At 35.5% G+C, this 13312-nt stretch overlaps 1 protein-coding gene across 14 annotated transcripts in view; it reads left to right on the plus strand.

Annotated features, from left to right (window-relative positions):
* The window catches only part of ADAM22 (ADAM metallopeptidase domain 22), a 258439-nt gene that overhangs the window by 171058 nt on the left and 74069 nt on the right, over nucleotides 1-13312 (plus strand). For all 14 annotated transcript variants that reach the window (XR_004032234.1, XM_030822043.1, XM_030822044.1 and 11 more), the window contains 3 exons: nucleotides 1250-1319; nucleotides 10069-10139; nucleotides 13090-13164. Coding sequence is in view for 13 of the 14 variants with exons in the window: in XM_030822043.1 (XP_030677903.1) it covers nucleotides 1250-1319; nucleotides 10069-10139; nucleotides 13090-13164 (216 nt within the window). In the remaining variant the exon portion in view is untranslated. The remainder of the gene's footprint in view (nucleotides 1-1249; nucleotides 1320-10068; nucleotides 10140-13089; nucleotides 13165-13312) is intronic.

Genomic DNA, 13312 nt, shown 5'->3' on the forward strand with positions numbered 1-13312 from the left:
CCTTCTCACTGTGTTCTCACATGGCAAAGAGAGAGAGAGAGAGAACTCTGGTTGTCTCCTCTTGTTATAAGGGTACCAGCTATACTGAATGAGGATCTCACCTTATAACCTCATGTAACATTTATCACTTCCTCACAGGCCTTATCTCCAGACAAAGTTACCCTGGGTGCCAGGGCCTCAATATGAGAAGTCTGGGGACACACACACGTTCAGTCCATAACAAGTCAAATCCACAGATCTGTGATTTTTCACCCCTCCTCTCTTTTCTAGATTCCAGATTTTTCTCTGTTGTCTATTGCTTTTAAGGCTCTATGCTGATGAAGTTTAGAGAAACCTGAGTCATCTTAATCCTCTCTCTCACTTTAGCTGAAACATTCATTTCCCACAAATTAGAAGAAGTTGAATTAATATTATAGACTACACAGAAACATAATACACTTTCATTCTAGCTCTGTACATACAAATGTTCTTCCTCGTATTACACAACATTACTTAAGCAGAGAGGCAAATTCTTTCAAGAAACATACATGGCTTTGTCACCCATAAACCATCTTGTTTGGGAAATTCTCTGTATTGTGTATTATTTTATGGGTACCTACTGCTGCCTGTCTTGTCACTTTGCTTGACAGTATGATTTTTTTAAGATAATATGAAACCGGACTATGACATTCTAATTTTTTTTTTAGTAATTGGATGAAGCCAGGTGAAATTATATTTGAGTGTTTATTAACTTTTTAGAAGAAAAATGTGACTTTTTATCTCTTGCTTTTTCGTATAGCTTGTATGACACTTGAATTTCAGAACAGGGTCCACTTTGGACATTTACTTATACCAGGCATCCTGCTCCCCAATACTATGAAGATTGTTATCTCTATAGCCAGCCTACCAAAGCTCTCTGACCTTTAAAAGGGTGCAGGGATCCGTGAAAGGAATCAGTAATAAAAAAACATTAAGTCATTTTGCCAAATGTCTTATTTGTCCTTGGGGGAATAGATTCATTCATTTGTTTTCCATTACTGTAGGCTTTGGCTTCTCTGCGAAGGCATTTTTCTTCTCATTGGTTATTGCTCTGGTGCTGAGAGAATACAGGAGTGAATGGGAGGGGTTGGGCAATGGTTCATCACCTCTCTAAACCCAGGGGAATGCATAGGCAAGCTGTGGTTCTTTTAAGGGTCTCCAGCTATGTGTGCCTAAGGCTGGAGATAATCCTGTTGTGCATGCTTAATCACTGTTGCTTGTGTCATTTCAGGAGGATTTCCATTTTCATTCAGTTTACAAATCCAGACTGTTTGAATTTTCCTTGGATGATCTTCCATCTGGTATGATGTTCATGTAGTGACTTTTTATTTAAAAGACAACTTCAGTAATTTATTTAATGCCTTAGAACTAATCTATATTTGGAATATCATTAGCCCACATCTGCTTTTGACATTCTTAGAGGGAGAGCCAAGTCATGTCAAGAGGGAGAATAAAATGCAAACTGGCCTCACAGATGAGTTTGGAAAGATGTGGAGGAAAACTTTAAAAAATTTTTAAATTCAAAATAAGGAACTAAAGGAGAAACAAGATTAGAGCAAGAATTGGTCTGTGAGACAAAGTACATACAAATTCACTCTTTGTGAAATACTGGTCTTGTAAACATAGGGATGAACTCTTAATCATTTCCCAATTTATTGTTTTCCTTGTCTCTTTTTTGCTCTAGCATTTTAAGAAAGAACTATTATAGGTTAACTTTTATTACATTATGTGCTATTTGTGAAATTAGTCTTTTCTTCTCATCTATACCTAAATGGACCCAGGTTAATTTTAAGAGTGTTTGTCTCCCAAGATTATTTATGATTTACTATAATAAGTTAGAAGAAAACAAGAAATAGACAAATGTCAAAAATACAAATTTTGTGAAATATTTTCAAAAGTAAGCTTATTTATTTTAGGTTGAATAAATGGACCTAGCAATCTATGTTGCTTCGAGAGTTGCTTCCAAGTCTTCACATGACAAGAAGGGCAGTGCATGCATACTTTGCCCTCCTCAGTGGAGCAGTGATTATGCAGGGTGTGTTTGTCTTTGGCTGTGCTGCACTCATTTATTTTCTTCTGAAGACAGACAGCACTCTGAATCTCTTTATTCAGAAGATATCTGGATATCTGGTATGGAGATGCTTCCTCCCCTATTTAGTGAGCCTTATTTTAATTTTTTTTTTTTTTTTTTTTTGAGACAAAGTCTTGCTCTATCGCCCAGGCTGGAATGCAGTGACGCAACCTCAGCTCACTGCAACCTCCGCCTCCTGGGTTCAGGCAATTCTGCCTCAGCCTCCCGAGTAGCTGGGACTACAGGCACACACCACTATGCCTGGCTAATTTTTGTATTTTTAGTAGAGACAGGGGTTTCACCATATTGGGTAGGCTGGTCTCGAACTCCTGACCTCGCGATCCACCCGCCTCGCCCTCCCAAAATGCTGGGTTTATGGGCGTGAGCCACCGTGCCCAGCCTGATTATTTTAATTTTTAATCCCATTTTAATCTTTGCAGCAGCCCTGTAAGATTAATATTATTCCCGGTTTGTAGATGAAGAAACAGAGCTCAGTTAGTTTGTCTTTTCCAGGGTCCCACAGCTAGCAAGGGGTAAAGCTGAGTTTTGAATTATGACACTGTGAAAAGGTACTATGGTAGAGAAGCACAGAGGGAAATGGAAAAATTGCCAGCCTGAGAGTAATCCTAAACTAATGCTTAATCACTTAGAAGTTTACATTGTCTCTTCATCAGAAAATGAAATAAATGTTTCCTAATGTTCCTTTCTCTCTAAATAAGTTTGTAATTCCTTGTCCTCCTGTAATTTCCCTAAAGAGAAATGAGCATTCTCTGCCCTTCTCTCCTGCTGCCAAAGGGATAGAAGATTTAATAGAATTTACTATTTTGAAAAATCTTCAAATGGGAATATAGATGTTCTTACCTCTCACAGACTTTTTAGACTGTTCTTTCAGTGATCTTACAAAACTTTTTACAATCCCTATTCTGATAAGAAAATAAGTCATGACTAGCTGTGTGGGAATAAAGCTATAATTTAATGGGTATTACTGGGAGCAGTCAACATTAATTAATCTTTAAAGTAATAAATAAAGATTTTCCCCTAAAGACTTGATTGTAGGCTTGCTAGGTTATAACCTTATATATATATATATATTTTTTTTTTGAGAAAATTGTTCAGGGTTTCTTTCGAGCAGAAACTTAGATGGTGACTTGGCAGTTTTGCTGTTATTAAAATGATTTTTAGACACATTCTTTAAAAACTCAGGTCTGTTTCAATTAGTTTCTAGTTTTCTTTTCTCATCAGAAGTTGGCACTGTCAATTTTGAGAGAGTTTGTCTCCCAACATTACTTATGATTTACTGTGATAAATTAGAAGAAAACAAGAAATAGACAAATAAATGTCAAAACTGCAATTTCTGTGAAATAGTTCCAAAAGTAAGTTTATTTTAGATTGCATAAAATTTAACTGGGTTGTAGGTTATCAACATTATCATCTTGTTATGTTTTATGTATTTCCCAGAGATAGACATAGGATCAGCTGTTCCCTAAACTTGTTGGACTGTGGAACATTTGCTTTACATGGCATGTACCTGTCTCAGGACTAGTGTTTCTGAGAAAATATTCTGGGAAAATCTTATTTCCTATGGACACTTATGCACCCAGTTAAAAAAATATGCAATGAAATATAAAAGTCTTGTGTACCATTCAATGAATTTTTACATACCTACACTCTTGTTGAGAGATAGAGCATTTCCATTACCCCAATAACTTCCTTTGTACCCTTTGTAGTCAGTGCCTCCCACCTCTGCTGTTTCTTTTGTCTGTTGTAGAACTTTATATAGATGGAATCATGTACTATGTGCAGCTTCTTTTGTTTAGCACATGCCTGTGAGGTTTATGTTGTCAAGAGTAGCAATAGTTCATTCTTTTAAATTATTGAATATGTTGTGTCCTATGAATGTACCACTTTTTTCGGGGGTGGGCGATGGGGTCTTGCTGTGTTGGCCAGGCTGGATGCAATAGTGCGATCTCGGCTCACCGCAGCCTCTGCCCCCGGGTTCAAGCAGTTCTCCTGCCTCAGGCTCCCAAGTAGCTGGGGCTACAGGCATGCACTATCATGCCTGGCTAATTTTTGTTTTTTTAGTAGAGACAGGGTTTCACCATGTTGGTCAGGCTGGTCACAAATTCCTGACCTCAAGTGATCCCCCTACCTTGGCCTCCCAGAGTGCTGGGATTACTGGCATGAGCCACCGCGCCCGGCCTATACCACAATTTTTAACCTATTAAGTTGATGGACATTTGGGTTGTTTCCGGTTTTTGACTATTATGAGAAAAGCAACTATGCATGTTATTGTACAAGTCTTTTCTGTGGGCACGTATTTTCATTTCTTCCAGTAAATACCTAGGAATAAAATTGCTGGACCATAGGGTAGGTACATGTTTAACTGTGTTGACAGTGTCCTCAAACTTTAGCATGCAGCAGAATCATCTGGAGGATTGGTAACCACAGATTGCTGGCCCCATCTTGAGAGTTTTAATTCAGTATATCTTGGGTGGGTTTGGAGAATTTGTATTTGCAATGCTGCTGGTGCTGGAATCACACTTAGAGAACCATTGTTTTTTTTTTTAATATATATATATTTTTATTATACTTTAAGTTCTAGGGTACATGTGTACAACATGCAGGTTTGTTACATACGTATACATGTGCCATGTTGGTGTGCTGCACTCATTAACTCGTCATTTACATTAGGTATATCTCCTAATGCTATCCCTCCCCCCTCCCCCCACCCCACAACAGGCCCTGGTGTGTGATGTTCCCCTTCCTGTGTCCAAGTGAGAACCACTGTTTTATAAGAAATTGCTGAACCCTTTTTCCAAAGTGGGTACACTCTTTTATACTTGTGTCAGCACTCTATGAGAGTTTTAATTGTTCTACATCTTGACCAACATTTGCTCTGTCATTCTTTAATTTTAGCTATTCTAGTGTATGTGGTGGTATCTCACTTTGGTTTAAATTTGCATTTTTCTTGTGATTAATGATATGTAGTATATACTTATTCGCCACTAATCAGAATTTCTGTCTTTTTGTTGTTTAGTTATAGGAGTACTTACATATTCTAGATAGAAGGCCTTTGCCAAATATGCCTTATGAATATATTTTTCCCAGTCTTTGGCTTGCTCATTTACTTACTTAATGGCATCTTGTGATGAACAGATGTTTTAAATTTCATGAAGTTTAACATTAGTTTTTATCATTATTGCTTTCTCTATGCTAAGTAATTTTTGCTAACTCCCAAGTTTTGAAGATATTCTCTAGTGTTTTCTTCTAAAAAGTCTATAGTTTTATTTTTTATGTTTAGAGCTAGGATCCTCTTCAAATTACTTTTTGTGCATGGTGAAAAGTGGGGGTTAAGTTTTATTTTATTATTTTGTATGTGGATACACAATTATTCTAATACCATTTGTTGAAAAGAGTTTCCTTTCATCAATGAATTGTTTTGATGTCTTTGTCAAAAAGTATTAAAAGTATTAATATGAGTCTATTTCTTGACTCTTATTTTATTTGGCTACCCTTATCACACTTTGTTTTGCTTACTGTGGCTTTGTATAAGTTTTGAAATCAAATAACGTAAATCCTCCAATTCTGTTTTTTCTAAAAATTTTTGGGTATTCTGGGCCCTTTATATTTCCCTACAAATTTTAGAACCTACTTGTCAATTTCTATAATTCTGGGATTTTTATTAGAATTGTATTAAAAGTATGGATTAATGGGAGAAAACAGCATTATTATTAGTAGTGAGACTAAAATTTCTTTCAGTGTTTGGTCATTTTTAGTGTAGATGTTGTATTATCTATTGCTGTATAACAAATTACTCTAAAACTTAGTGGCTTTAATAAACAAACATTTATTATCTCATAATTTCTGAGAATCAGGAACCTGGGTGTGGTTTAGCTGGGTGCCTGTGGCCCACGGTGTCATGAGTTTGTAGCGTAACTGTCAGCTGGGACTACAGTTTCATTTGAAGGCTCAACTGGAAAGGATTAGCTTCTGAGCTCACTCATATGATTGTTGTCAGGCCTCAGTACCTCACCACATGGGCCTCTCCACGGGGCTTCCCCCCACCAACCTGGTAGATAACTTGTTCCAGGAGATAGTGAGAGACCAAGAGAAGAGAGAGAATGAGACAGGATGCCTAAGATGGAAGCCACAGTCTTTTTGTTAACCTGATCTCAAAAGTAACATCTGATCACTTTTGCTGTATAGTATTTATTAGAAATGAGTCACAGAGTCCAGCCTTCTCTCAAGGGAATGAGATTATACAGTGGCATTGTATTAGTTATCTATTGCTGAGGAATTCGTTTTTATTATGTACAGAAAAATTAGAAAGTAGCTGAGTAATAAATTACCACAAAATGCACCTCTTAAGACAATACACACTTATTATCTCACAGTTTCTGTGGATCAGGGGTCCAAGGATAGCTTAGATGGGTTCTCTGCTTCAGAGTCCTCACAGGCTGCAGTCAAGGTGTTTTCTAGGACTGCATCTCATCTCAAGGCTCAACTGTGGAAGGATATGCAGTGGTCGTTGGCAGAATTCAGTTCTTCTTAGCCTCTTAGACCAAGGGCCTTGGTTTCTTGCTGGCTTTTAGCTGATGGTTGCTCTGTTTCTCACATAGGCCTCTCCATAGGGAAGCTCACAACACTGGTGCTCTTGTAATGAAAGCCAGTAAGGAAGAGAGTCTCTAGCAAGATGAATTAAAATCTTATATGATGTTATCTTGAGAAATGACAGTTCTTCACCTTTGCCGTATTCCATTGGTTGGAAGCAAGTTATAGGTTTTACTCACACTCAGAGAGAGGGCATTACAAAAGGGCGTGAGTACCAGGAGGTGGAGACTATTAGAGGTCATCTGAACGTCTGTCAAATTCTTCTTTGGCCCCCAGTAATTCCTGTCCCTTTTACCTGCAAAATACATTCTCTTCCTCCTTAGGTCTCTAAGCGTTTCATCCCGTTATAGCATCTGCTAAAGTCTGGAATCTCATTATCTAAATCAGGTCCAGGAGTGGATGAGGGTCTTTGGGTGTAATTTCTCTTAGTCCTTCTGTGTGTAAAACTAAAGAGACAAATTATCTGCCCTATGTAGTCCCAGGATACAGTAATGGGCCAGCTATACACATTCCCTTACAAAAGAGGGAAAATTCGAGAAACAAGAAAGACGCTGACATTGCAGTTCTGAAATTCTGCTGGGCAAATGTTGACCATTTCTTGATTGGGTTTCAAGGCCTGGAAATAATTCTCCATGACTCTTGGCTCTGTGTTCTCAGCTCTTGATTCTGCTCATCATTCCTTTTCCATGAAAGGTAGCACATATTTGCAGCTGAGTAGTTTTATCAGTCTGCTATTCTAGTTTGCTAAGAGTTTTTATCAAGAATAGGTGTTGAATTTTGTCAAATGCTTTTCTATGTCTATTGAGATGATCATTTAATTTTCTCCTTTAATCTGTTAATGTGATGAATTGTATAAATTGATGTTTTGAATATGAAACTAATTTGCATTCTCAAATGGGCCCCAATTGGTTATGGTAGATTATATTTGTGTGTATTACTCGGTTTGATTTGCCTATGTTTTGTTAAGCATTTTTAATATATAGGTTCAGAAAGCATATTGGACTGTGGTTTTCTTTTCTGGTTTTAGTACCAGGGTTTTACTGGTCTTATAAGACATGTTAGGAAAAGTTTCCAACTCTTTTTTTTTTTTTAAGTTTGTGTAAAAGTGGTATTATTTCTTCCTTAAATCTTTGGTAGAATTCATCAGTGAAGCCATCTGGCCTTGTGGTTTTCTTGGAGAGTTTAATTAAGAATTAAAGTTATTTAATAGATACATGATTATTCAGATTTTCTATATATACACATGTTCAAGGAATTTCATCTAAATTAACAAATTTATTGGCATAAAGCTCTTCATAATATCCTCATATTATCTTTTTAATATCTATATAGAATCTGTAGTGATTTGCTTTCTTTATTGGTCAAGCCCTGCTGATCAATTTTATTGATTTTTGTTTTTAAGTTTTGAGTCTCACTTTTTTCTGTTTGATTTGTGTTTAATTTGCTCTTATTTTTCTGGGCTCTTAAGGTGGAAGATTAGATCATAATTTAAACTTTTTTTTCTTTTCTAACATAACCACTTAAAGCTATGCATTTCCCTTCAAGCACTAAATGCCTTACCTGCATCCCTTGTATTTTGGCTTGTCATATTTTTATTTACTTTAGGTCAAAACATTTTCTAAATTACCATGTGATTTCTTCTTTGTCCCATGGATTATTTAGAAATGTAGAGCTCAGTATCGAAATACTTGGTTGTTTTTTGCAAGCACCTTTTTATTATAGATTTTTAAATTTAATAGAATTGCAATACGAGAAAATACTCTGTGTCATTTCATTTTCTTTAAATAAAATTTATTGGGACTTGTTTTATGATCTATCATAATGTCTGTCTTGGTGAATGTTTCATGTATTCTTGAAAAGGATATATATTCTTCAATTATTGGGTAAAGTGTTAAAAATGCCAACTTAGTTAAATTGGTTGATAGTGTTAAGTCTTCTATATCCATATGATTCTGTTTACTTTTTTTTTCTTTCAATTACTGAGGGAGAATTGTTGAAATCCTTAACTATAACCTTGAATTTGTCTGTTTCTCCTTTCAGGTCTGTCACTTTTTACTTCATGTATTTTGAAACTCTCTTATTAGGTGAATAAACATTTAGGAGCATTGTGTCTTTTTGATGACTCATCCCATTTATAATTAGGAAATAGTTTACTTTCTCTCAGATACTTATTGTCCTGAAGTTACATTGTCTGATATTAATATTTCCTTCACAGTTCTCTTGTGATTAATGTTTGTAAGGTGTATCTCCTTCCATACTTTAAATTTGAAGTGCCCATCTTCTAAACAGCATGTAGTTAAGTCTTGCATTAAAAAAAAAAAATCCAGTCTGGCCATCTTTGCCTTTTAGGCATAACATTTTGTCTATTTGCATTTAATGTAATTATTGACATGAGATGGGTTACTTTTGTAATCTTCTTTTTCTATTTGTCCTATTAGTTAATTATAAAAGAACTTACTCCCTTTCTCAACAAATCCCTTGTATGCTCAGGCCATAGCATTCTGAAAAACGACATGATGGGAGAATATTTGAACATGACATAAAGAGAGAATACTAATTTCCTTACCTGATTTTATTATTCAGCTTCTTGGTCACAGATTTCTCTGACCATGATTATTTCTTCTTTATGAACAGTATCCAAAAATAATGATAATGGTTCACCTTGAGTGTTTTACAGCATTATTCCTAATAAGCCCCTTCAGGTTGTTCAATCATCAAAGTTTTAGGAAATCTGTACCCTGTGGAAAGATTGCAATTTTCCTTTCACTTCGTAGAAAAATCCTCCCTTATAAATAACCTAATCTTATATTCGGAGATGAATCTATGTGCATAAACAGTTGATGTATAATTTTCACATCTGCTACCAAGAGCAGATAACGCCTGAGATTAATTTGGTTATGGGCAAAGAAGAATATAAATTAATTGGAAAAAATTAACTCAAAACTTTGGTGTCCTGTAACAATTTCTTAATAAACTATGAACTTGGGAATGTGTGATTATTTATTCTACTTCTCATTGCTCCTCTTCTTTATTTTGCTGCCTCTAGAAGGTTAGTAATGGAAGTGAAAGTCAAGTTGGCTTTTTGGAAGATTCCTAGTAAATAACGTAATGATATTTATAGGAGAAATGTGAAAATTTTTCGAGATAAATTAGAACAGAAATAATGTTCTAGATTTTGCAAATTATATTCATCCTTTATATGTTTATTTAGTATTAATATACTACAGTTACTTAATGTTTTGTGTAATCATTAAGTGCAACATTATGTATTATAAAATTCATAAGAAGGAAGGGCAGGTAAAACTTTGCCCTGTATTGAAGAAATCTGACAAATGCACTAAGTTAAATTAAATTTAATTTCCTTTTAGAATTTCAACAAGTAAACATTACTCCACCAAAATTTATTTTGAAGCCAAGACCAAAAAGGAGTAAACGGCAGGTATGTATTCACAGTGGTATGTTGTGTTATTTTAAAACAATTGTCAACTGCCAATCATTTGAATCTATAGTAAGTCTGTGTGAGAGGGTGAGTATTAGTTTGGGAATTTGTCAGGGTGTGGTAAACCATAAGGGTGACGGATCTGAAGAATCAGTAGAAAGGGGGCCATGTTATTTCACAGATGCAAAAAGGATTCAAGATAGTGGTGATAATATGTTTCTTCATCATATTATGGGTTATGAGGCTCCTGCTTGTGGTATCTCGGGTTCTTTCTACCATAGGCTTCTTTCCTTGCCCAGATATGTACCACATTGTGGAATCCACTTGTATGGTTTATATCCTTATATTTATTCCCTGGAAGATAACCCCTTAGGAATGAATCAATCAGGTTGTGAAGCCACAGAATGCTTTTGTCTCACTTGGGCAAAACTTTGGAGTCCAGGATATAAAATTAGGTCATGGACTTCATGATTGTTTGACTGGATCTTGGACTGGGTAATAATAACTGTTGATATGATGCTTTAAACCAAATGAAGTCGGTACTATTATTCCCCTTTCACTGAAAGAAAAATGATGACTCTGACATGTGAAAATGACTTACTTGAATCATAGAGCTGGTAAATAGTTAGACAAAATTAAGAGTTGTGGCCATCAGAATCAAGATATCACCACTGTGGTGGTGTGGGCAGGAGAGATGGTTATTAAAAACACAAGATGAAGGAAATAGATCTCTAGTAAGATTAAGAAGTTGAAGGAACCAGGTATCTTCTTTTTATTACCTTGAAATAAAATATATGTTTACAGACAGATTTTTATTGTGAATAATTATTGCTAAATTTTATTGAATATTTACCTTGTAACTGGCCCTATTATAAGAATTTTAACTATATTAACACATTTAACCCTCAAAAACCTTAAAAGGAAGGTATTATCAAAGGTTAAGTATCCCTTTTCCAAAATGCTTGGGACCGGAAGTGTTGCAGATTTTGATTTATTTTTTGGCGGGGGGAGGGTTTCAGAATATTTACATTATACTTAGTGGTTCAGCATCCCTAATTCAAAAATTAGAAATCTGAAGTGCTCCAGTGAGCATTTCTTTTGAGTGTCATATTGGTGCTCAAAAAGTTTTTCATTTTGGAGCATTTGGGATTTTGGATTTTCAGATGAGAGATACTTAACCTATAATATCCTCATTTTACTGATAAGGACATTGAGCATAAGAGGATCAAGAAACTTGCCCAAAGCCACATAGGGTGACTCTGTGATGGAGCTGGGATTCTGATCTAGGAAGCCTGGTCTCAGAGAGGTGCTTATAACCGCATATACGCCATATATTGCCTCTCAGACCCATGTGTTCCATCAATTACTACTGCGACCTTTATAAATGTTGTGAATGTTTATATATTTTATATATATAAAAAATATATAAACATACATATATATATAAACTCATATATAAACATATATATATATATATATGAATAGGTAGAGACATGTGTATCTTGAGGCCCAGTTAGATAAAATAATTACCATCAGGATTTAATGTGAAACAGTATTTTTTTGAATTATAGACTGAAAGAATAGGACAATATTCTTTTGACATGTACCCTGAAGTTCCTCATAAACATCTCAACATCTAATCATTTGCTAAGTAGACAAACCCTTGATTTCTCTTTCTGAGAAAGCCATGGACCCATAGAGGTGAAGTACTATAAAACTGTGTGGCTAATATGGCAACTCTTTGACATTAACAAAATGTTGGGACTTGTTGAAAAGTTTGCTGTATTAACTAGTCTCTCACAAGTAGCAAAGCAGCTCCTGTTGCCCTAAAAACAGCCCCCTCCCTTAAAAAAGAAAAAAAGACTCTCGTCATTGGATGCACTTTAGTGTTATTCTTTGTTTCCAACCTCAGAATTGTATCTGTTATTCCCTATCACCTTGGTGTTATAAGAGTTTTTTTTTTTTTAAGTTTATAAGTTTAGGAATGCAGTTAGCAATGACAAAATCCATGTGGGAGCATTTGTAAAGTTGGTTTTAGCTGCAGCACTCAAACATATATGTACTGATTTAAGTTTGATTGTATACCCTTATCGCAAAAATGGACCTTGGGCAAGTGAGCAAAACGTTTTCTGGAAAAGTTTATATTGAACTATGGCATAAAGGAAAAAGCTAGCTTAACAAACCTTGTTAATGATTATATTATAGGCTAACTGTAGAGAACAAAGAGGATGGCTGTCTTAGTGGCTTTTCCCTGTAACTTTCATTGGTCATTATTTCGAAAGAGGAGAAAACTTGTTGGTAAGCAGAGAAAGCTAGCTGTAATAGATAACTCAAGACTGCCTGGGAGTTCTCAAAGCTATTCTAACAAAGACCCCATGTCATTTGGGGATCCCCTGAAACATCCTAGATGAAGGCACATGACTCACTTCCAGTTTGGAGATTAAATAATAAAAGTGCCAATCACTCCAGTCCCTGTACCCTCTCGGAGATCCTCAGAGGACCTGAAATTACACCCAAAAGAATGCTCTTCATATGTTACTATTTTCAAGATAGACTGTTAAGTGAAAATCGCTGGATGCAGAAAGGAGTGAAATAAATGGAAGTACAAAATAAAGGACATATTCACATTTAGTTTTATGTGCAAAAGTATTTTTGGAAGGAACCAGTAACTTGCTATATCCATTGTGGGGGAAGGACTAGGAACTGAGTAGGTGGAGAATAGAGGTGAGAGGAAGACATTCATCTTCTGCCCTTTTATACTTTTAAAATTTTCTGAGTCATGTAAATTTATTACCAACTCAGAAACTAAGCAAATTGATGAAAATTTTTTTAAATGCTGAAGGAATAAAAAGGGAAAATTTTGTTTTGTCAGTTTCTTCCATATTTTTTAGCTTTTTGCAGCCAAGTTTAGAGGGCTGAATTAGGTGCTGTTTCTTTTCCTGTGTTACAGCTTCGTCGATATCCTCGTAATGTAGAAGAAGAAACCAAATACATTGAACTGATGATTGTGAATGATCACCTTATGGTAGGATTTGCTGTTGTTTTTAAGTCTGTTTGTGCCTAGGGTAAAACTGGTGAGTGCAAAAATATGTTTAGAAAAAACAAGAAGCCCATCAAGTTGTAACCTGGAGAAGGTATTTGTATAATCAAATAGATTTGTTAACTAGCAACAA

This window comes from Nomascus leucogenys, chromosome 11 (genome assembly GCF_006542625.1).
Source record: "Nomascus leucogenys isolate Asia chromosome 11, Asia_NLE_v1, whole genome shotgun sequence".
Lineage (NCBI taxonomy): Eukaryota > Metazoa > Chordata > Mammalia > Primates > Hylobatidae > Nomascus > Nomascus leucogenys.